This window comes from Petaurus breviceps, unplaced genomic scaffold (genome assembly GCF_028583685.1).
Source record: "Petaurus breviceps papuanus isolate PSGF00001 unplaced genomic scaffold, PetGlider_PUasm1.0 175, whole genome shotgun sequence".
NCBI lineage: Eukaryota > Metazoa > Chordata > Mammalia > Diprotodontia > Petauridae > Petaurus > Petaurus breviceps.
The window spans coordinates 27415851-27440413 of NW_027185764.1; the positions used below are offsets into that span (position 1 = coordinate 27415851).

The following is a 24563-nucleotide window of genomic DNA, read 5'->3' on the forward strand; positions in this document are numbered from 1 at the left end:
CCCATTAGAACAACTATTTCTGCTTGTGTCCCATTTTAGGGGCACAAACCGTTACTGTACATAGCTGGTTAAAACGACATTCCTGAAGTAAAACAATAAGAATTCACAATGAACTATATCTGTGTTCGCTTTAATCTATCTTTTTAAAAGAAAAAAATTGGGCCCAAATTTACTAAAATTACCTCTTCAATACCAGAGATATTGTTTACTCCTAGTTTCTTTAAGGAAAACTGAAGTTTCTTATCATCTGCTGTAGCTGTTCTATGAACCACCTTCTTCTTTCTCCGAGCAGTTCCCTAGAAGAGGGGGAAAAAGAAATTAATCATAAAAGCCATTTTCAAATTAAGTCCTTTTCCTTTCTGATCTTTCTTTGGACCCTTAACAACAAAATGATCATGACAAAATATCAGTGTGGTAAAGTAGAGTTAGAGGGAGATAACAATGATAAAGGAGAGATGGAAGCTAAATGTGTTCATTGGGCTTTAACACTGAGGAAGACCAACACAAAGCAGGGTATGTCAACCTGATTGATTTACTGGAAATAAGGATGAGCCCAAGAGCACAAGACACTTAGGGGAAAACTCCTCTGAGAAGGAAGAGAATGCTTATTCTATTAACCAGCACTTTTCTGACCACTGAATGATGCAGATGGTCTACATATTTCAATTTTTGTTTTCATCTGTTCATTTTGAATGAATGTTTTAATAAGAGAAAACAATGTTCCAAATGTCTAACAACTTAGTGCATAGCACTGTTTTTAGACAGGCCAACTGATTCTAAAAGTTTAATTAGAGGAAAATGGTCTTTTGAAAGTACCCTTCTAAACTGGAAGGATATTCACAACTAATGGGAATACAAAAGAAACTTGTTAGCAAACACTATGAACAAAATCTTTTTTTTTTGGTTGCTTTTTTTTGTTTTTGGAGGGCAATTGGGGTTAAGCGACTTGCCCAAGGTCACATGACTAGTTTTTGTGTTAAGTGTCTGAGGCCAGAGTTGAACTCTGGTCCTCCTGACATCAGAACCAGTGCTCTATTCACTGCGTCACCTAGCCACTCCCACCACGAACAAAATCTTAAGTGAAAGCAGACAAGTATGGAAAATCCCTGTTTTATCCTTCCAAAGACATTCAACCATTTTTTAAACATTAAGTATCAAACTCTAAAAATGTATTATTTATTTACATATTCCCAATATGTAAATATGCTTCTACTGAAGCAACCTACTTTATAATTAAACTGGGGTATTATGGCCAAGAGGTATGGTCACCTCAATTCCTTGCTTCACCTTTTCACTTGTGTCCAGTATGTGGTTAAAATCTTCCAGAAAAAAAAAAATTTCAGATATGGGAATATCTGTGATCAGTGGTAACAGATAATAGAAGGAAAGATAGGCACACTGGACAAGGTATTTCCAGACTCTGGGAAGAACTTTTAGATAATCAAAAATGTTTAGGAACTGCAGAGGGAAGCCCAGTACAAAGTAGGAAAACTTGGCATTGGCATAACTATTATCTAATGCCTATTTTATGCTAGAGCACTAACATTTCAGAGACGGCCCTCAAAGTAGTCAGGTAGCCTAGCCCTCAAAACTGCGGCTCAGATTCAACTTGGCAATAGACACAAAGTTTAAAGGAACAATTTCCGGCAATCCCATTTAAATAAACTTACTTTCCAAAAATGTATCATAAAGAATGTAGACTTTAGAGCAAAATTAGTATGTTTTTACACGTATTACACAATGCCTGACCATCAAGCCTTATTAGTCAATAAGAAAAATTGAACTCTAATATCACTAAACTAGACTAAGTCTGGAAATTCACCTTTCCATATTTACCCATTAAAAAAAAACTCATTATCAAGACTACATCTTGTCAATTAACCCAATAAACTGCAATGCTGAAAACCCTTCATCTTCCTCATTATATATCTCTCCCCAAAGTTAAATAGTTTGCTCCATCAAAAGGTACAAAAGGGGTTCACTCCTGAAAACATTAAAGAAATCATGGCATAAGAACACTCAAACTCTGTCCCATTAAAAAAAATACGATTAAAATTTTCCCAGAGACCGGGAGGCCACACCTAGCTTATAATAATTGCTAAAAGTACAAAATGTAATCAAACTTTACTATGTAGGTGTCAACCTCAGAGAATACAAGTTACAGCATGCAAGGATCAAGATCAAATCACTGAATTCAAGGTCCAGCAAGCTACTCATTGCTTAAGATTAAGTACAATTCGGAAAGATGTCTTAACACCAATGACTATATTTCTTCTGACAATTTTTTTTAAAAGCCTATAACACAAAACCCTGGAAAGTCATACCAAGCAAGAACATACGATGATCTACTGGCAACATCATTAAGTACTAATAAATCATTAATGGTAGATTTCTGTCCAGTGAATTTGTGATACAAGAAAGTTCTCAATTTAATTTCAAAAGTAAAAAGCATAATCATCCACTGTCAGCAGGAAACAAACTACCAGCCTTTTAAAACTTCCCCTCTAGATTTTTGGTCCTGAATTTGAGTGTTTAAACAACCCATTGTTCTTTCAGGCGTGGTTATAAATTCTATAATATGCCTGTATGAAAGAAGCAGAATAAAATATCCAAGAAAAAAAAGGAATTATCCTGATCAAATTCAACTGTAAAACATCAGTTACACTTAAAAATCTCTTCCTAAAAAATGTACCAGAAACATACAAATATTACTATTACCACAATTCTTACTTTGGGGACTAAGTAACTTAAGGGTATGAAAGTAAAACCTGCCAACTTTTAAAAAGTTACATCCACACACCCCCACACATAGAGGTGGATTTTTGTCTGGACCTTACTTGTGTAGGGCATTGCTATTAATTATGCAGGTCAGCAACTGCTCAGTAACTTATAGTCTTAAAGCCATTTGTTAAGTTCACAAATCCTGTATAGGTCAGAGGTGAGACTTAAATCTAATTCCCTCCTGACTTCAAGTTCTTGATCCACTAAGCCCTGAATGTCCAAAATAATTTAACAGTTTAAAAGGAGGAAGCAGAGGCTCCCTACTACTGCATTAATGTAGTATGTTTCTCTGTATTCTCAAAATGTCAAGAGAAAGGTATAAAATTAACCCCAATCAGCAATTTAATAGATGACAAGAGTAGCCTAGGGTTGATAGAATGGTTGTTGGGTTTACTGGAAGAAATACCTACACAGACAAGCAGATCACAGAATTAAGAGTATTACATAATTAGCCAAAATGAAAATTTTCATTAAATTTTCATGAAGTGAACTTTAGAAAATTTAAGATTATCTATATATCTCAATAAAAATATAAAAGTTTAACCTTCCTAGGCATTAGTTCGTGCTTTTTTTTCCTCTTCCAGAATGTTGTTTTTTGATTTTCCTATTCTCTTATCCTTGCTTCTTCTCAAATATACCCCTGCCACATCTCAACTGGTCTATCCCTCTCTCCTGATCTTCAACAAACATTTATTAAGTACCCAAATGTGTACTAGGCACTGAAGGAAACACAAACATTTTGATAATACAAGATAAGGTGCCTGTCACAGGCTGGGGGATGGGAGGGGGTAGGCTCTCAACAACATGTTAGGTATTTTAGAGCTATCAAACAGGGTGATATGTGAAGACCTTGACTATGGCTCCATCCATGAACAAGCATTTATTAAGGGCCTATCGCTTATGCGCTAGGCATCGTGTTCCTGCACAAATGCGGAATGCCGAAAGCAAGGCTCAAAACCCTATGCTTTCCAGCTATCAGATTTAGATTTGGTCTCTGCTGGTGTCCCGTAACAAATTTTTTAAAAATCACATAGAAAAAGTTCATTAAGGAGTGCAAAAGCACCGCTAAAGCCTCGGAGCAAAGTGGTAACACTTCTGATGAAACTTACTTTCCCACCGATGCGCACTTGTGCCTGCAGCTTGGCAAGTTTCTCTTGGTTCATAATCGTTTCTTTCATCTGTAAAAGCAGAAGAAGGCTTCAGCTGCGGCCTCTCCCTCCTCGGTCCGGCCTCCAGGACACCTCGCTCCAGCTGCCACCCCCCCCCACCTGCCCCTCGGGGAAGCCTCGCCCCCTTCTCCCCCGGGGCTCGGGGCTCTCTCCGACCTGACCCCTCGTCCCGGCCGGCCGCCGGCCGCGCCTTTCCTCGAGCCCCGCTGTCCCCGGGCCGCAGCCATCTCCCCCGGGGGTTCCCCGAGGCCCGAGCCCGTCCGTCCCAGCCTGAACTCGGTAGGCCCCCCTTGATCCAGCGGGGCAGGAATGGGAGGCCGCGCGTCACCTGCGGCTCCGGGTCTCCTCCCGCAGCGCCCTGGGCCACGGGGTGGGAGAACATGGCCCGGCCGCGCAGAGGGGCCTCGCCCCGCTCGGTCGCTCGGCCTGCCCGACTTCCCAGCTCCCTTCCCTGCTTCACTTCCTCCCTCTCCGCTCCGCTTCAGCTCTCGCTTCCGGGAGCTCTTCCCGGGGGCCGCCGTCCCCCCAGACCCCAGCCCCGCGCCCTTTTGTACCTTGCCGGAACGGAAACGGAGCTGCGCAGATGGCCGGGGGTGTTACTCGCGGGGTCGCAGGTAGAAGAGCCAAAGACAGGGGAACACACGAGGGATAGCAAGATGGCAGCCAGAGAGGAAGCCGGAAATTGCGACGTGCCACTTCCCTGCCAACCTCCGAGGGGAAGGAAACGTCTCCGCCCCGCGCAGTGCGGCGTGCGCAGTACACAGTACCTCTCCTCCCCTCCCCCTCCCGTCCTCGAGTTGTCCGGCTTCCTCGTTTGTGACGTTCTCCCGGCTCGACACTTGCTCTAGGGTTGCTGGGGAGCGTGCGACCCGGAGCCTTTGTCTTTACGCAGGCGCAGTACCGGAGAGACTTCCACCTTCTCCCACTGCCCGCATCCCGGCTTCTGAGACCTCGTCCCAGGCGGGTGGCACCTATGTTTTCCGGGCGGGGCTGTATACCCTAAACCATGTATTAACTTTTTTTTTTTTAATGTCCCACACCCGTTTGGTAGCCTCGGAAGCCCAGGGATCTCTTTGCAGAATGATAAATTTAAGTGCATAAAATAAAATACGAATAGATTTCAAAAGCAACCTATTCTATTGAAAATACTGTTATCAAAAATACTTCAGTTCACAGGTTCAGAACCCCAGCACTAGCAAGATCAGAGAACTGAGTGATTAGGCAACCCTCTTTCACCTCTTCCCCCCAATCTAAAAATATGGCATCATTCAATGAAAGGGTCACAAAATATGCGGACTTCAAGGTTTAGGTTTGGGCGGGGGGGGGGGGGTGTTGCCAAGTAAACGGTCCCACAGTCACCTCCAGTTTCTTCGATTTGCCAATTAGAGTTGATCCTTGAAGATCAATCAAGTAGCTTAGGCGCTAAGAAGCAAGTCTGGTGAAACTGGGGTAAAAGCAACGAGGAAAACTGCATGAATCACCTGCCTAATTGTAACCCAGTAAGATTTTTCTGCCTAAGAGATGAGGTGACTCGGCTCGGCGACAGCAAACAATCTACTCAACATTGAAACAGGACCTAATAACAGCACTAATTTAAACCTTGATTGTAAAAAAGAAAAAGTAATTTAAAAATGCTATCGACCAGATTTCATGTAATCTGGGTAACATGTAAGCCTTCTGAGGGCATAGCCAGGCTTCATTTTATCTTTTTTATTTTATTCACTGTCACCTTATAACACAGAAGTTATAATGAAGAAATGACTGAACTGAATCGAAATGCTTAACTTACTGGGAAATTGCCTGGAATTAGGCAGAAACAATCCATTCTTGGTAAGTAGAAAATAAAAATTTTTCCCAAGTATGAGTTTCTTTCTTTTTAAAGGAAATAATAAAGTCCTCTTCAAGTACTGATAAATTTCAAACTGTTAAATATTCTCCAAAGATAAACTGGAGTCAAAATTACTAATGTTATAAGTTATTTATTGTACTTCTTTTGAGTACTGAGTCCCACTTCATTCCCAGTGCATTAAATGCTTGGCTCACATGTCTCTCTATCCCCAATTCTTTTTTTTTTTAAGTCAAGATTTATATTGTCTCACCATTTGGACGGTCATATTTGATATATTTTTTCTTTTTAAAAATTAATTTTTTAGTTTTCAACATTCAGTTCCACAAGCTTTTGAGTTTTAAATTTTCTCTACTTCCTTTCCCTCCCCAAGATGGCATACAATTTGATATAGGCTCTACATATACATTCATATTAAACATTTTCACATTAGTCACATTGTAAAAAAGAATTAGAACCCATGGGATGAACCATGAAAAAGAAGACAAAACAAGACCAAAAAAGTGAGAGAGAGAGCAAATGGTATGCTTCCATCTGCATTCAGACCTTTGTAGTTCTTTCGCTGGATGTGGATAGCATTTTCCATCATGAGCCTTTTGGAGTCATCTTAGAACCTTGCATTGCTGAGAAGAGATAAGTCTATCAAAGTTAGTCATTGCACAATGTTCTTCTGGTTCTGCTCGCCTCATTCAACATCAATTCACCTAAGTCTTCCTAGGTTTTTCTGAAGTTCTCCTGCTCATCATTTCTTATAGTACAATAAGTATTACATTACTTTCATACATCACAACTTGTTCAGCTATTCCCCAATTGATGGGCATCCCCTCAATTTCCAATTCTTTGCCACCACAAAAAGAGCTGCCATAAATATTTTTTGTACATGTGCATTATCCCCATTTTCCCTTATCATATTAAGGTCATCAACACTGATGTTCCCAAAGATACCATTTTACAGCTGAGGAAATTTGAGCTAGTAAGGTTAAATGACTTGAACAAGATTGAAGAGTAAATTATCAGAGGTGGGATTTGAACAGAGGTAAGTAGAGTAAGTCTTCTTACCACTGTGCCACATTCTCTCCTTCTTACCTAAACACAAGTTCCTTCCTAAAGTATAATCCTCATAATAATTCCAGAATGACAAAGGAAGAGTTTGGAACTAGATGGCTGTGCTTAGAAACAGACTAACAAAGAACTGGTGAGGCTCCAATGAATAAGCAAAATCTTATTTTTTTATTTTTAGTTTCACCTTTCTGAATAAAATTGTCATTTAAAAAATATGATACAGTCTTAGAAGTATCTAAGTATGTCAGTTATAGTTCATTTTTCCTTTCTCCAGTTTTCTCCTGTCCCTAGAGTTTCATTCAGACTCTTCTATGCAAATAACATCCTCAAATCATAACCCAAACAAGTCAATTCAGAGTTGTAACAGCTGTTTTTCTTTATTAACCTCTCTAATCATTGGGCAGTGCCTGTGGAACAAAGTATATGGAGCTTCAAAATGTAAATCAGGTGGTAAGGAATAATAACAAATATTTTTCAGGCTCCTACAATTTTAAAGTGAAATTAAAATGTTGTAATTACTCCTTGTTTTCTTCTAGTACACAAGCTGTTTTGTGTCTAGATCTGCTGAACAGATGAGAAGGGTGAAATTTGCATTAAATCCTTGTTAAATTGCAACCACAGTCTGTGCTTTTAAGTGTCTTCTTTGGGAGGCTAATTTTCAGACTTCAGCTTTCATTGCTGATTAGAACAAATGAGACATAGCTGTGTATATTCATGGTACTGACTACAGAAGTATCATAGTCGACTTTAAATCATTATTATTATAAGTGACTCTCAAGGATACATAGTGACAGCTGAAGTGCAATTGAGAAAAAAAAATTGTAAATGATCTTATAGTCACTTTACTTTGAAATCTTTGGGTAACTTTGGGCAACTTAAAACATAACTTCACTGGGCCTTGGTTTCCTCATCTGAAAAATAAGTCAGTTGACTAGGTTTCTAAAGTTTCTTCCTCTTCTTGCAAAGCTCTGTTGAGTTGTTGAGTACTATCGTGTGTGTGTGTGTGTGTGTGTGTGTGTTTGAGTGTGCTTTTACTCTCCCATACTTCTTGTGCTGCCTCCTTCAGCCTCATGTCCCATTTCTTATTCTCACCAGTTTCATCATCATTATCCTCTTCATTCAAATCAACAAACTTCTCTTCAGAGTAAAATTAAGCAATGCAAGGGATAGAGAGGTGGGCTTAGAGTCAGCAAGAACTGAGTTCAAATGTGATCTCACACACTTACTAGCTTTGTGACCTTGGGCAAGTCACTTACCCTCTTTTTGCCTCAGTTTCCTCAACTGTAAACTTCATAGGGCTGTTGTGAGGATCCAATGAGATCATATTTGTAAAGTATTTAGCACAGTGCCTGGCACACAGTAAATGCTTAATAATTGCTTCTTTCCTTCCCCCAATCATCATTCAAATTTCATTTTTAAAAACAAACAATTCCAGCAACTATTTACTTCTAAGTACCTACAAGAGGAAAGAGGGGTGGATTTGGAGGCAGAGGTTCTGGGTTCAACTCCTGATTGCCACTTACTAGCCTGTATAACCATTAGCAAGTTAAGATATCAGTTTCTTCATCTGGAAAGTGAAAGTATTCTCTGATTCAGTCCATTGCTTGGAAAGTTCCATATTGCTCAACAACTTGCAGAAAATACAAACTTAGATGTAACGTGTGTCCTGTCCATGTAAAATGTATATGTCCACATGAGAGGTCTCAACGTATAGACAGATGGCCCAATGGAAGGGATCAGTAGATATAATTAAAGATCTGGGCTAGCTCTCTACCCTGGAGACTTTGAATCCTGTCTTGAAAGGAAGAGGATAAGGAGGCAAGAGGCAAGCCCCTCACATAAGACAGTTTGTTCTCTAATCTCTAAGAAAGGAGTATGGATGTAGAATTATATTTATTTGCCTCTTAAAATAAACCTTAATGATTTAAATATTGCTGTCTAGGGGCATATTTGGTTCAGAACAAAAAGACACTAGCTTTCCTAGTCACTATTGCTTAAAAAGGCAGATTACTCCAAGCTTAGGAGGCAGGTAGGGGGCACATTGGATAGAATGCTGGACCTGGAGTCAGGAAACCTGAGTTCAAATTTGGCCTCAGGTACTTATTACCTGTGTGACCCTGGGCAACTCACTTAACCCTGTTTGCCTCTGTTTCCTTATCTGTGAAATGAACTAGAGAAGGAAATGGCCAACCACTCCAGTATCTTTCCCAAGAAAACCCCAAATGGGCTCATGAAGAGTTGGACATGACTGAAAAACAACTAAGATTCCCCACCAAGTTCATTTCTGGGTATGGTGTAGATTGTAGCCAATGGACAAGTCACTACTTGCTGAGGGATGACTCTGCCAGACTGGGTCAAGGAGCACTGTTTGCTGCTGCAATAGTTTCCTCATTGGATTCTTCACTGGGTTCAGTTGCTACAGCTAAGAGCAGACTCTATTGATGACTCTAGTTGGTAGATCACTGGTGGTGGCTCTTTTGACTTTTCTATGCTGACAAGGTTGTGACCTGGTCAATTCCATATCTGAATACTGTCATGTACAAGCCAAAAGAATAAACATGAGACAAAAGAAATAAAAAGTGCCATGTGTTCATATCCACATGGCAACCTGCTAGGGAGATAAGGCAACCAAAGCTGCTGCCACTGTCTCTTCCCCCACTCAAAGGCTCACCAGAAATCTTCCAGTGAAGAGAGTGACAGATGTATCAGCTAGAAACTTTAATATGCACACTCAGTTCCCTCAGCAGAAAGTTAGAAAGCTTTTCATCTTTCAGTGAGTGAAAAGGAAACAGAGGATACCTGTGCATATTTGGAAGCACCAATCAGAGCAGGAAGAGCCTCTTCAAGCCTCCACATGGACTGGAATCTGGCAGGGCATGTTCACACTCTCAGGACAACGTCCTCGGACACATTGTATACAATACTTTCTTTAGAACAGTAATAACATCTATTAATCACTGGCTAGGTGACCTTAGAAAAGTGAACTCGGGGGGCGGAGTCAAGATGGCAGAGTAGAAGCAGGACCTCCCCTCGGCTTCAGCTTCCACCTTCCCCAATCCATGTAAAAGGGGGACTTTGAACAAACTTTGGAGCTGCAGAACCCACAAAATGACACAGAGAAGCTAACCTCCAGCTGAGGACAACCCCGCAGGCCGGCAGAAATCCAGTGCATCACTCTGGGAGCTGAGCCCAGCACCATGCCAAGGCTTTAGCCCCAGGGCAGGCCTGACCAGCCAACAGCTGGAGGGACTCCAGATCACCAGCAGCTATGACCGTTTCCAGAGTTATCAACACATAGATGCAAAGGACAAAGTGAGAAGTCAGTGTAGTCTGGACTTTGGGACCTAGTAAGTGGGGAGTGTGTTGGCTTTTGCCCCCGGGGTGAGAAGCCACTGAGACACTGGCACAGCCAGCCAGAGCCACGTGGCAGCTTCAGCTCCTGGCCTGCAGAGTGTAGTGGGACCAAGCAACCAGTCTGAGGGGTACTCACTCTTGCTTTAACCTGCTTGGATCTGGATTGCAGTCTAGGGTGGAGGTCCTGGGGTGTGTGTACAGCTTGCAGAGTGTGTGTAAGCCTCAAAGAGGTCACCCATCTAATACCTCCAGCAGCTGAGAAAACCCCAGCGTTTGGGACAAAAGCTCCCCTGTCTGGTGGCAGAGTCCTACTGTGGCAAAAAGCCCAGGGGTCAAGTGACTGAGGGGCGACATGACTAGGCAAAGGAAACAAAGCAGACAGAAGATTCCAACATTAGACTCCTATTTTGGGGACAAAAAGGAGCAAAGCATGGAACAGGAGGAAGACAGTGAAGTCAGAACTCCTGCACCAAAAGCTTCAAAGGAAAATACAAGCTGGTTACAGGCCACAGAGGACCTTAAGAAGCAGATAAGAGAAGTGGAGGAAAAATTGGGAAGAGAAATGAGAACGATGCAAGAAAATTACAAAATGAGAGTCAACAGCCTGCCTGAGGAAAATACCACTTTAAAAAATAGACTAACTCAAATGGCAAAAGAGGCTCAAAAAGGCAATGAGGAGAAGAATGTCTTAAAAAGCTGAATTTGCCAGATGGAAAAAGAATCTCAAAAGCTCAATGAGGAGAATCATCGCTTTAGAATTAGATTGGAGCAAATGGAAGCTAATGACTTTATGAGAAATCAAGATGCTGTTAAACAGATCCAAACAAATGAAAGCATAGAAGGCAATGTGAAATATCTCATGGGAAAAACCACTGACCTGGAAAATAGATCTAGGAGAGATAATTTAAAAATTATTGGTTTACCTGAAAGCCATGATCAAACTAAGAACCTAGAAATCATCTTCCAGGAAGTTCTCAAAGAAAACTGCCCTGATGTTTTAGAACCAGACAGCAAAATAGAGGTTGAAAGAATCCACAGATCACCTCCTGAAAAAGATCCCAAAAAGAAAACTCCTAGGAATATTATAGCCAGGTTCCAGAATTCCCAGATTAAGGAGAGAATATTACAAGCATCTGTGATAGTAATGGCAATTAAAGATTCCCCTGTATTGGCTTGGTTTTCAAATTGATTGTATTAAAACCCAGAGTTTGTTAATCCCACCTGTGGGATGGGCTTGTTGATGTGAAAAGAAAGTCCTGAAGTGGGAGGAGCTGGTGAGGTAGATTTGGAGAGACACTAGAGAGAGGCGGAAGATTTTTTTGGAAGCAGCACCTCGTGGAGAGAGAGAGACTAAGAGAATTGCTGGTGGCCGCTTTGAATTGCCCTGGACTTTTGAGACCTTCCCCCTGAGCTGCCAAGGACTGAGGAGACATGGCTGTTTTGCTGGTACTTTGTCTGTCTGTTTTGATGTTATTTTGCCAGATTTGTCCACTGGTGAAAGACTGTCCTTTTGTTGAAGAAGTCCTGGAACCTGGCATTTGGTTAAGAAGGCCTGAGACTGTCCTGCAGACAGAGAGTGAATACTGTCCACTGGTGAGGGACAGTACTGTTGTTGCAGGGGTCTGGAGACTGTCCTGCAGACAGAGTGAATACTGTCCACTGGTGAGGGACAGTGCTGTTGTTGCAGGGGTCTGGGAGCCTTTCTGTTGGTTCAGAAACCCTGAAGAAGGATTTTCTTGTTGTATGTTTACAGAAATCCTGGGAGAGGGCTTTGCTAATGTGTTCAGGGGTTCTAGGACTGTTCTACAGACAGAGGATGAATTCATGAAGGGACTGGCAATGTATCTTATGGCCTTGCTAAGCCTTGTCTCCCCAGGAACTAAGATTGCTGAGAACTTGCCTCGTGTCAAGATGAAGAAAAGAGCTCCATTTGGGTATTAAGTGCTGTGTTTAAACTTGATGTAACTCTGGGGTAGATTCAATTGTGATCCAGGGGTGGGGAACTTTTGACCTTATGTTTGGAAACTAATCTCCATTTGAGAAAAGGGGCTTTGTGGTGGACTAAATTAAGGTATAGCCTAGGGGTAGAGAAGTATTTAGAACAGAGACTTTGTAATTGATTGAATGATTGGAAGGTCCTGGGGTGGGGTAGTACTTGGAGATTATTTAATCACACTTAGTAAATGCTGTATTTGGAATGATGTCATGTTTCGATCTTCTCTGTTCTGGGTTTGTTACTGAATAAAATAGAGAGCACCTATGCTGGTATTTTGAACCTGGGAAGTTGCCTTTGCTTGGTATTACATTACAGCATCCAGGAAGAAATTTGAATATTGTGGAAACACAATCAGGATAACCCAGGATCTGGCAGCTTCTATACTGAGGGATTGAAGGGCTTGGAATATGATATTCTTCTGGAGGGCAAAGGAGCTGGGATTAAAACCAAGAATCACCTACCCAGCAAAACTGAGTATCATGTTTCAGGGGAAAATATGGTCATTCAGTGGAATAGAGGACTTTCAAGCATTCTTGATGAAAAAACCAGAGTTGAATAGAAAATTTGACATTCAGATACAAGAAGGAAGAAAAGCATGAGAAGGTAAACAGGGAAAAGAAATCATAAGGAACTTATCAAAGTTGAACTATTAACATTCCTACATGGAAAAACAATAATTGTAACTGATGAAACTTTTGTCAGTATGAAAATAGTTGAAGGGAATAGAAATATATATATGTTTATATATGAGGGTATATGGGCATATGAATACATATGTAAATGTGTGTGCATATATGTTTACAGGTATACTTAGATAGAGGGCACAGGACCAATTTAATAATATGATACTTAAAAGATGAAATTAAGAGGGGAGAGAGGAATATAATGAGAGGAGATGGGGAGAGACAGAATGGGGTAAACTATCTCATATAGAAGAGGCAAGGGGAAATGGTTACAATGGAAGGCAAGAATAGGAAGGCAAAAGGGAATGGGTCAACCTTATTCTCATTGAATTTGACTTGGGGAGGGAATGAAATACACACTAAATAGGGTATCTAAGCCTACAGGAGAGTAGGGGGGAAGGGGATGAGAGGGGGCATGATGGAAGGGAGGGCAGGCTGGGATGGGGGGAGGGAAGTTGGAAGCATTCGCTTTTGAAAAGGGATGGGATCAAAGTATAGAATAGAACAAGTGGGAGGTGGGACAGGAGGGAGGGGAATATAGTCAGTATTTTACAATGTATCTACTATGTTATTGTTTTGCATTAGCTACACATGTACAACCTATACTGAACTGCTTATCTTCCCAGTAAAGGTGGGTGACAAGGGAGGGAGGGTATGAATCTTTAATTCAAAGTTTTAAATATCAAATGTTTATATATATACTCTATTAATACTATTTTACATGTAATTGGGAAATAAGATATACAGGCACTGGGGCATAGAGATCCACCATGCCCTACTGGAAAAGTAGAAAGGGGTATGAGAGAAAATATGGGAGAGAGCAGATTGGAGGAGGGGATATCCTGTGGGACTGCTATTTTGGGGCAGTGGGTAGGGGAAAAACAGGGAAAATTTTGTAACTCAAAATCTGGCAGAAATGAATGATGTAAATCAGAAGTTAATAAAGCATTTGAAAAATGGAAAAAAAGAAATTAAAAAGAAAATTACTTTTCAATCAAAAAATAAAAATGAAATAACAAAAAAAAGTGAACTCACCTCTGCTGACCAGTGTTCCTTTATCTATAAAATGAAGGGGTATTAGACAAGATAAATAACAATATTTCATTGTTACACATGGTCTTCCAAAAATCTTAGTGCAGTTTTAAACTTTAATACATGGAAAGTGTACTAAACTTTTGGGATACTCTATAGCCTGCTCAGTTTTGCAACATATTTCACATACATGAGGAAATTGCTATTACCACCCATTTTATAGATAAGAGCACAGAGAGGCTAAGTGATTTGACCATTACCACATAGCTTGCAAGTCTCAGGGGTAGCATTTTAACTTGGTTCTCTCTGGACTCTAGTTTCCTTTCCACTAAACTGTTCTTTCCAGCTCTAAGGACATACTTTTAGCAAAACAAAAATCAGAGCTGTTCATCCATAATACCTTTTCCTTTTTGAATCTGATGAAATTTGTTATGAAGTGCCACAAAAAAAGGACTTAAGAGGACTTTACCCCCAATGTACCATGTTAACTTTAGCTGTTGTAAAAGCAGCCAAAGTGTGTATGAGAAAATTTAAGTAGTAATGCATGCCCCTAGTTTAAAGCATTTCAGTGAATAACCACCACCCTCTTGATAGCCATTGACTAGAATATGTATGTATGCTGCATACAAAAATATAAGCTCTCTCTCTCCTTCCCCTGAGTCAAGGTAATCTGTTTCCATCGGAGCTTGGAGATGGTGGCTGAGCCATAAGATAGTAAACCTATGCTATCTCTGCTGGTGAAGCACAGGGTAGGATAGGACAGAAAAAAAGTGAAGGAAAGGTATGAATCCTATGTGATGATAGTCGACAGTACTGTTCTGAAGAGGTTAGGGGCCAGGAGTGACTGCCAGATGTTCTACAACAGTGGCCGGACTATATTACAGAAACAGATGCTTCACATCTGTCTTCTATCAACTGGGATCAAAATAAAGCTTTACCCACTAGATGATTTAGCATATAAAATCTAAACAAAGGCTCTCCTATTGCTGTGTTTAACAGAATCTCAATCCTAATAAATCTTTTTCCATCCTTTCAATAACTTTGGAATGAAGATACAGGTACTTTTCAGGTAGCCTTTTGTTCTCTTTGATTCCACTGTCTTATAGTTTCTCCTGTATCTCTAAGTCACTTCTTTTCTGTATGTTTTTCCTTTTCCTGTCTGGCTACTGTATACATTCCCTAAGACTTAGTCTGGAAATTTATGCTTTCTCGCCCTATATACATGCTCTCTTCTTATACACTCTTCTCTTTCTCACTCTTTCTTTCTCTGTCTCTCTCTCTCTCTGTCTCTGTTTCTGTCTCTGTGTATGCTTGTGTGTATTTCTCTCCCTCTCTTCCTCTCTGCCCCTTCTCTTTCTCTCTCAGAAATTTTATCTAGTTTCACAGTTTTACCTGTCTTCTCCATACTGTTGCCTCTCAAGTTCACAGTACTATCCCTGATGATGGCGCCATCTCAGGTTGTTGTAGAACCAGAGCTTGCCTGGGCTCCATATCTAGACCTATAATTGCCCACTGAAAATATCTACTAGGATATCCAAACTGAACATTTCCCAAACTGAATGTAGTATCTGGAATATGTCCAGCCAATATGAAAACTTCCCAGAGGAGCTATCCCGGGTTCAAGGTACAATTCAAGGCCTTCTGATCTAAGTTGTACACTGATAGAAGGTATTTTTGGTCAGCAAAGAGCATTTATTAAGTAGCTAATTTAATACTATAACTGACAGTTCTTGCCCTAAAGAAATTGTAGTGTCATTGTCAGTATGGCCAGACTCAAGCATGTAAGGGATTCACAGACAACAAATGAACAATGATAATCTGAATCTAAATTGTATTGCCCTCAAATATGGCCTCTTTCTGAAAAGCAACTCTGGATTCTGGCATGTTTTGAATCAGCATTCACTTAAAAAACCTAGCTTATGAGCCCCCATACATGTTTCTTTTTCCAAACCTGGTAACCAATAAGAGGACACAATAGTTTAAAGAAGAAGGCATTTTTATGAAACATAAGGCACAGTAAACAAAGAGCTAAATCAATTAGGAACATTTTTGGATTTCATTCTCTAAACAGTTTCTTCCTTTCTACATGCTTTCTAAGAGAGTCCTGGCACTCCTACAGAGATCTTCTGTCTGCTCTACACCCTAGGTATCTTCAGATTTTTTATACTTGAGCTCTAATATTGAACCCCGACTGACTACCACTGTCTTCAGCTACCAATGAATCAGTCTCCATAGGAGGTTTCCCTTCCTTAGGAACCTTTACAGTTGGGTTATTAGACAGGAAATGGGTGGCCTTTGAATTCAGCCTTCCACCCTATCTGAACAAGTCTCTCTAGGTCTGAGGCAGTCTTAACCTGATTTTAATGACCACCTGGATTGGATTTCTTCCATGGAAGCCATATTGTGGCACTAACAGACCACCTAACTATTATCTAGGTTTTTCTCAGAACCTTCTTGTCTGTCTTTTCAGTACTTTCCTCTTCTTGGTCATTAAGAAATCCAACCATCTCACAAATTGTTTGTGATTTATTCTCTTTGCAGAGCCCTGACTGTTTTCTGGAGCTATTTTGGGGAGTGACAGATTGTTGACTAATGGAACCAAGAATTCTTAGCAGAACTCTATTCCCTTGAGGAAATCCCTGGCAGTGAACTTGAATAGTATACCATAATTTCTTTCTCTCTGAGCTTTTGAGCTAAGGCTAATAGCTAGGGAGTAGAATTCCTTTAGTCAATCTCTAAGGCCAAAGACAATCTGGAAGTAAATGTCCATTCAATTTCCATCAGTAAGTTATCATGGTTATGACATATTATCAGAAACCATATTAAAACCTGTGGCCAAAGAAGAGTTAATAAAAGAGATCCTAGACTACCTTAATGAGTTTACAGGTAGTTAGGCCTTTGTTTAGTGCTTTTGAAAACATTTACTTGTGAAAAGTATAGAGATGGCCATTGATAACTTATTGAGAGGACTAAAGAAGGGAGTCTTCATCAAGGATTTCCCCCCCTTACCACCTTTCCCCTTAAGAAATTCTGAGAGTGCAGTAGGTAGAAAAATCACAGGGCAAGATAAAAAAATATCTCCCCCAAATGTATATAAAAGGAATCTGCACAAGAAGGACCAGAATATGGATTTATTTATCCTTTTTGGTCAAGACACAGTTCTCACTGCATCTATTCCAAATAGCCCCCTTAAAATGGTACTATCCAAATGTCTTACTAGTCATACACATAGAAAAAAAGAGTTAACCTGCTTCCCATTTTCTTTACCCTCCTGCAGAGTAGCTTAAGTTTCTGATCAAATGCTGATGGTTTCCTTTCAGCATGACTCACATTCAGCCATACTGAATGTTAGGCCAGAGTAGCTAATTTCCTATAGTTTGTATGGCAATTGAGGAAGATATGGTATCCATTTGGTACAGCAATGGATTGTGGTTAGAGCAAAATCTATCTGATATAGGCAAATCTAATTTCTCCTTTAAAAAGACAAGAAAATCATCCTCAAGATTTAATTGATTCAGAGGACTAAGATTTGAACCCCTAATGCTTCCTGTCACCAAAGGCAGAAGAAACTTTGTCCTCCTGGGGCTTAATGGAGTAGTCCTTGATGCCATACAAGTTAATCCAACCTCCTGATGGCCCTATGGAGATGGAGGGAGCTGGGCCAAATGAAATAGTGCTGTATCTTTGCTGAATATCCTTTCCAAGATATTGTAAAATAAACTTCTATTGTTAAATATTATGTAGTCTACAAGTGACTGATTTGTTCTAGCCCTGAACCTGATGTACCGGACCTAAGTTATGCCATTGTTCAAGATATAGATGGTGAGGTAAGGAGGAAAAGAAGGCAAAAGAAGTCTCCGGAGATAAATGTTGATAACATTAGTAATAATTATGATAATAGCAATTGTGTATAATAACAGTAATGTGTATGTATAGTAATAGTAATGATTATTATAATTAGTAATAATACATAATAGGTAATAATATGTAACATTTATATAGTGTTTTCAGATTTTTGGATCACTTTATATTTTCTCATTTCATCCTCCTCAAGGTAGGTGCTATTATTGTTCCTATTTTATGTATGAGGAAACTGAGGCTCAGGGAGTTCTTTGTATGACAGTGTCTTTGTACAACAGTGACAGTGCTTAGGGTCACATAGATAAGTGTGTAAGGAAGGATTTAAATTCAGGTCTTCCTGTCTCCCAACTCCAGCACTAGATCCATTACACGACTCACAATGCTATCATTTACTATCCTAGTGAGTGCCATCGGTCATCCAAGTCAAAGACTTATCTTCATAGACCTGAGAGTCCAAGGCTAAGCCCATACCGCCATTGGCTTCTGCATCTGATTCACAGTGACCCAACACAAAGACATTCACATTTGGGAGTTGTTGCCACTGCCGTTTTTCCTGCTTTGTCCTTCTTTTTCCTACACTTAGGTGTGCCCTGTGTTATTGATTGTATGTATGTTTGGAGAGGGTGGGGATGAAGCACTGAAGGATGGGAGGTCAGTACCCTTCACCTTTGTCATCCTTGAAAGAAAAAGATCCTTTGGGTTCTGTACTAAGCCTAGTGGTACTATAAATCTATGACTATACATTGGCAGCAGTGTGATGGAAAAAGGTGTGATGGAAAAAGACTAGACAATTAAAAAAAGTAGGTTTATTTGTGTCACAGGACTGAACTCATCAGCTTCTCCCCCCAAATCAGTTCTACCTCCTAACTTCCCTCATTCTGCTAATGGCACCACCATTCTTCTAGTTACCTAGGCTGGGAAAGCCAGGGAAGCTCTTTTGATTCTTCCTGATTCTTCCTTGTCATCAGGTATTAGAAAAAAACTAACTCCCCAGGTCCTAGTAAATTTAGGTCAAGGAAATTCTTGGAGTCAGGAAGCATAAACCTATAGGGCTAACTTCATTGCTGACTGAGTTAGCAAATCCTTTTTTTTTTTTTTAAGAAATTGGGGTTAAGTAACTTGCTCAAGGTTACATGGCCAGGTGTTTCTGGGTGGGTGCTAAGTGTCTGAGCCCAGCTTCGATCCCAGGTCATCCCGACTCTGGGGCCGGTGCTCTTACTCACTGTGCTACCTGGCCACCCCAGCAAATCCTTCTAATGATTCTAGTAGTTGACAAACCTGCCTCTCCAATGTGGAGAGACAAAGGGATTCACACAAGGGGCCCCCCCTCTCCTTGAAGGAAAAGACTAGATGATGTAGTCAGCAACTTCTCCTGACTCCAATTTCTCTAACAGGAATCACTGTTCTCTCAGTCACTCCCATTCTTTACATTATATTATAAGGGCACTTAATGAACTCTAGATGCTAATGAGGGGTCCATTCTCTCTGGAGCAAAAATTAAACAACCCTGATTCCCTAATTCCTTCCTCCTAACTTCTTGCTTGTTCTGGAGGACATCAACATCCTTTCAGTCATCCAGGTACACAAGCTATCTTCTACTCTTCTCTCCACAGCTCGAATCCAATCATTTGTTTCATATATGTGTGTGTGTGTATGTATATGTATGTATGTATATGTGTATATATATATATATATATATATAATTATAGTTATAGATTTTCCCTCCATATTAGCTCTCACCTCCTTCCCAAACTCACGTCAGCATAATTTCTCACCTAGACAATTTTAGTAACTTTCTAATTGGTCTTCCTGTTTCCAATTTCTCCCCTCTCCATATCTTCCTCTGCACAGTTTCCAAACTGATATTCCTAAAGTTCAGGTCTGACCATGTCACTGTCCTCATGAAGCTTTGTGGTTCATTATTGCCTCTGAGATTTAAACTTCTGTTTGACTTCTAAAATGTTTCACAATATGCCAACAACCTATATTTCTTGACTGATTTAATATTATTTCCCATGTATTCTACATTTCATACAAACTGGCTTATTTGCTATTTGTCATACAGGATTTTCCTTTTCCCACCTTTGTGCTTTTGTCTCATGTCTGGAGTGCTTTCTTTCTCCTTAGTTCCACCTCTTGGAATCACTATGTCCCTTCAAGTCTCATCTCAAGTGCTACCTCCTACAGCATGCCTTCTAAGATATCTCCATTGATTAATGGAACCCCTTCATTAATTTTTATTTGCCATGTATATAGTATTCATTTATTTGTGTACCTATTGGCATCACCCCTCTTAAAATGTCAGTTCTCCTGAGGACAGGGTCTATTTGTTTTTGTCCTTATAACCTTAGCACCTAAAAGAATATTAATTTTTAGTAGATACTTAATAAATACTTTTCTTTTAAAAATTTTTATTTATTTTATTTTTAATTTATGGAATAAAACAAGCATTTCCATAACAGTATAATAAAAAAGATGACTGCACATGAAACTGCAAATCTGTTATATACAACTTGCTATTTCTTTTAAATACATAACAAAGTTAACATGTAAATTTTTCTTTTTCTTTTTTTAATTGACCTGATCCTTACCTTGATCATGGGACTCACAGTATCAAGCCTAAGGCTTTACACACAAAAGGGTATCAAGCTCTAAATAATTGTGAGGAAGAAATCAGTCCGCCCACCCCACCTCAACCCTATCATCCCAGTCAGGAGAAAATTACACATAAATGTTGCCTGAGGCAGTAGCCTTGGATCTAGAGTCAGAGAACCGAGGTTTAAATCTCAGTTCATATATTTTAATTTGCTGATATGACTCCTTTCATCTTGATCAGCCTGTTTCCTTATCTGCAAAATTTGAGAACTGGACTAGATGATCTCAAAGGATGTCCTGGTTCTAAAACCCCTTGGTCCTAAAATAAATAGAGAAAGGAATGGGACCCCTGGAAAGGAGCTGCCATATGTAAAGACATAGGCATTCCCTGACATCTTTCAACATCCTGTTGACAAAAGTGTTTTAAGGGCCTACTATATTCAAATCACCATACTAGGCACTGAGGAAATTATAAAGATAGACTTGGCATGGTATGGTATGGTGGGAGAAGAGAAACAGGTTTAAATTTAAATTTATCCTTTAAATCAGGTAGGTCTAGGTTCAAGTCCCATTGTTGACACATACAGGCTGTGGGATCCTGGGCAAGTGTAATATAAATGGATTAGGAAGATCTTCCCTGTCCATTAATAGACCTATGTGACCACATGTGTCCCCTTTTCCCTTGGAACAGGAGCCATGTTCCCAGGTCTAAAGGTACACAGTTATTTCAATCACAGCTGTGATACAGCCTGAGTCACATGGAGCCCACTGGGGGAGGAACTTGCCTAAGGAGCTTGCTTAGGGGCTTGCTTGTAGGAAGGTTTTCACATCTTTTGGTACTAAGTTATTTAGGCACTGAGTCATGAGGGTTGTGATGCCTTCTGGCTCTGATCATGTTAGATGAAAACTATGTATATTGGGAGGTTGGTATTTTACTTTGGGGGCTCACTCATGAGAAGGATCTTTTGATTCCCTGTACAGGACTCTGAATAGCCATTTCTTGAGACCTCCTTCCCCACCCCCACCCCCCAACTCAGAGGTTTGTGCTCTCCAGATCTGGTGGTGTATGTAGGTGGTTGTATTACTTTCCTCAGATGGTTGGAACCCTGTCTGTTGAATCTCTGTGCTAATTTCTTTTTCTTTTTTTTTCTTTTTGGAGGGCAACTGGGGTTAAGTGACTTGCCCAAAGTCACACAGATAGTAAGTGTGTCAAGTGTCTGAGGCTAGATTTGAACTCAGGTCCTCCTGACTCCAGGGTCAGTGCTGTATTCATTGCACCACCTAGCCACCCCTGTGCTAATTTCTCTGCTTGTATTTTCTAATTATCTCTGTGAATTAAAGTAAGATTATTGACCCCTTTGAAAGTTGTCTTTCCTTTGGCAAAGCAGATCAAAGAACCTGTGCTGACAGGCCATCCTGGGCGTGCTAGGGTGCTTGCTAATACAGCAAGTCACTTAATGTCTCAATGTTCTACCAAGTGACCTTATAAGATTATAAACTGAAGAAAGTTGCTGATTTACTTTGGTTGAGTTTCCTTACTGAGAGTTCACTGCACCAATGAAATCACAAACCTGGAAAACAACAAATAAATTAATAAGGGAAAAAGTTATATTCACAATTGAATATTATACAAAGTAGACTCATAAATTTTTATAATGATTACCTACTGTATCAGCAATGCCATATTCACAATGCCTATAGAGATTACAAATATGCTGATATAATTATCCATCACAAAATACATCAGGTTTGCCATTTGGGGAAATAAACTAGAAAATTTATTAAGATACCAAAAGACTGAGTCCCAAAACCAGAAAGTGAAAGCCATCAGAGTAGTTATGATATTGGCACAGGTAGATAAAGTAGAAAGCACCCACATTTTCAAGCCTTTAAAACAGAACAGGCTACCTCAGGCAAAGGTCCTCCTCTCCCCACTCACAGCAACCACCCAGCGTCCTGGAAGAGCGTTCCCAGCAGCTCCGGCCCCTGGCAGTCCTCAGCAGGAGTCCTTAGCAGAAAGTCCTGCTCCCAGCAGCTCCGGCCACTGGCAGTCCTCAGCAGGAGTCCTAACTCAAAAAAAAAAAAAAAAGGCAACCGCCGCCAACTGCCAACCACAGGACCGTTAGCTCGGCTTTTCACTTTCTCTTGCTCTGCTATGTCAGCACGTCCATGGGGCATGGGAGATCTTTAAATACCATAACCCTTACATTCGGCCCCAAGATCTTTCATGTCCCTTACTTGGCAAAATATAGTAGGAATAACTGGTGTCAACAAAATTTCACAACAATATAACAAGAATAGCACACAATAAACACAAAAAACCATATTTTAGGGTGGGGCTTGAGCACAAGCTCCCCATCATTCCCCCCACCCCGAACAAATGGGGCCCCAAAATCTTGTGGTAAGGGGTGAAGATCTCTTCTTCTATGGCTACTTGCTGCTGAAATCGGATGTAGAGCTGTCCCTGTCCTTAGGGGTCCCATTTGAGAGGTCAGTTCTTAATATGCTTGATGCCAGGTCCAAGGGTGACACATCACAGTTGCAGACAGGGGGTGATATCCAGCTTAAGCCATCAGGCATCTACAGATGGAGGGTACCAAGCCTGTGGAAACAAATCTAACAAACAAGGTGAACAAACAAAAAATCAAGAAGAAGCAAAGAGACAATAACCAGACTATTGTAGCCTCACTCACGGTAGAATAAATGATTTAAGGGTACAATTTTGTAATCATCTTCTCCAGAATAAACAATAGTTACAGTGTTATCCTTCCCATATGCTATAATCTCTGCAGCCTTTGGAACATCATCTGGCTTCCCTGTTCATTCTAATGCTAAGTACCTTTTCTTGGTACAGCTTATACAGCTCTTCAGTTGGAATACCATCTATTCTTCTAAAGTCCACCCCAGCTCTTAATAGAGCAGTGAACAGTTCCCTTCTTGTGGGTCTATTTTGTCTCTGAATCCTCTGGCTGTTTACTCTTCTCTCTCGAGGCAATTTGTCTTTTTCCCATTCCCCTAAATCGCTTAATTGTGAAATCTTATCCAGCACCTCTGAAAGAGGGTGCCCTATTTCTCCAATTAAAAGAGTCAGAATTAGGTGCTTATATGCAGGAGGAGCCGTCTTCACTATGATATTTCTATGAGGAACTCCTAGGGGGGTATCATAATATGCATTTGCATCTCCAATCAGGATAGCAGTTTTCATTACCTCCTCCTTTAGTTTTCTCATACAGTCTCTAAGTGAGTACCAGGGTCTGTCTCCCCTAGGCCACATAGATTCAGTTGGATATTGCTTTTTGCAACCTTCTGCAGCTAAAGCTAGAAGATTCGTTTTGTTATTTCCTCCTTGCATATGGTGATCCCTAAAAGCCTGGTGTACAAAAGGATTCTGACTGATACTTATGAATTTTAAACAGTCCTCATTGTCCAGTGTTATTCCTCCTGCGCCTTCATCAGTGATTCTTACTATCCAAGACACTAAAGACTCCCCCATTCTTTGGGTAAATCTACTCAATATATCAGTGATCTCCTGTTGAGTGAAATCCTCAATTATCTCCCTGGACTCTGTTTTGCCTCGGTGGTTCTCCTGCCTTCTTCTTCGTATGGGGAGAGCTTCTACATTAGGAGACTCCTCATCTAACCTTGTTCCATTCTCCTCACACACATTCTCCTGGAAGCTGTCAGGGCAACTCTGCCCAGCCGGTACAAAAGCTGCATGCACATTCCTTCTGCTAGTTTTTTGCTTCCTTTTAGCTACATGAACAGTAGCTTGCTCCTGGACCACATGAGTCCCTCCAGTTTGCTCTTCTGAGTGCTGTGACACAGAAGAATCCTCAGGCAAACCAGCTGACTCCCTAGCCATCCTAGCTCTTTCCTTCAGCAGCTTATCCCTACTTTTACACATAAGGCAATAACTTGTTAGCAGCACCCAGCCTCTCCTGCACACTCCTGCCAGTTCTTTGCCTGGTTCTATGGGTATTGCTTTCAAACATCTTTCCAAATCTCCAGGTTCTCCCTCTCTTAGTCTTGGTTCCCAGTTTTCACAGGACCCTGTGCTTTTAGCCCATTCTCTGGCTAGAGAGGAATAAGGCAAATCCTCCCATCCTGGAATAGCCATTTCTCCCTCTAAAGCCCCACTGCTTCCAAATAGAGGCCTGACATTTTGTGATCCCATCCTCGTCGCC

General features: G+C 40.5%; 1 protein-coding gene across 2 annotated transcripts in view; it reads right to left on the reverse strand.

Annotated features, from left to right (window-relative positions):
* BTF3 (basic transcription factor 3) overlaps positions 1–24563 on the reverse strand; it is a 54597-nt gene that overhangs the window by 3194 nt on the left and 26840 nt on the right. Inside the window, exons 2-4 of one of the 2 annotated variants that reach the window (XM_069084968.1) lie at positions 4505–4614; positions 3891–3959; positions 183–296 (exon numbers count right to left, since the gene is read on the reverse strand). In XM_069084968.1, the coding sequence (XP_068941069.1) occupies positions 183–296; positions 3891–3959 (183 nt within the window). In that variant the 5' untranslated portion in view covers positions 4505–4614. Of the gene's footprint in view, positions 1–182; positions 297–3890; positions 3960–4504; positions 4661–24563 lie in introns of those variants that run through there. The other variant, XM_069084967.1, reaches the window with a different exon arrangement.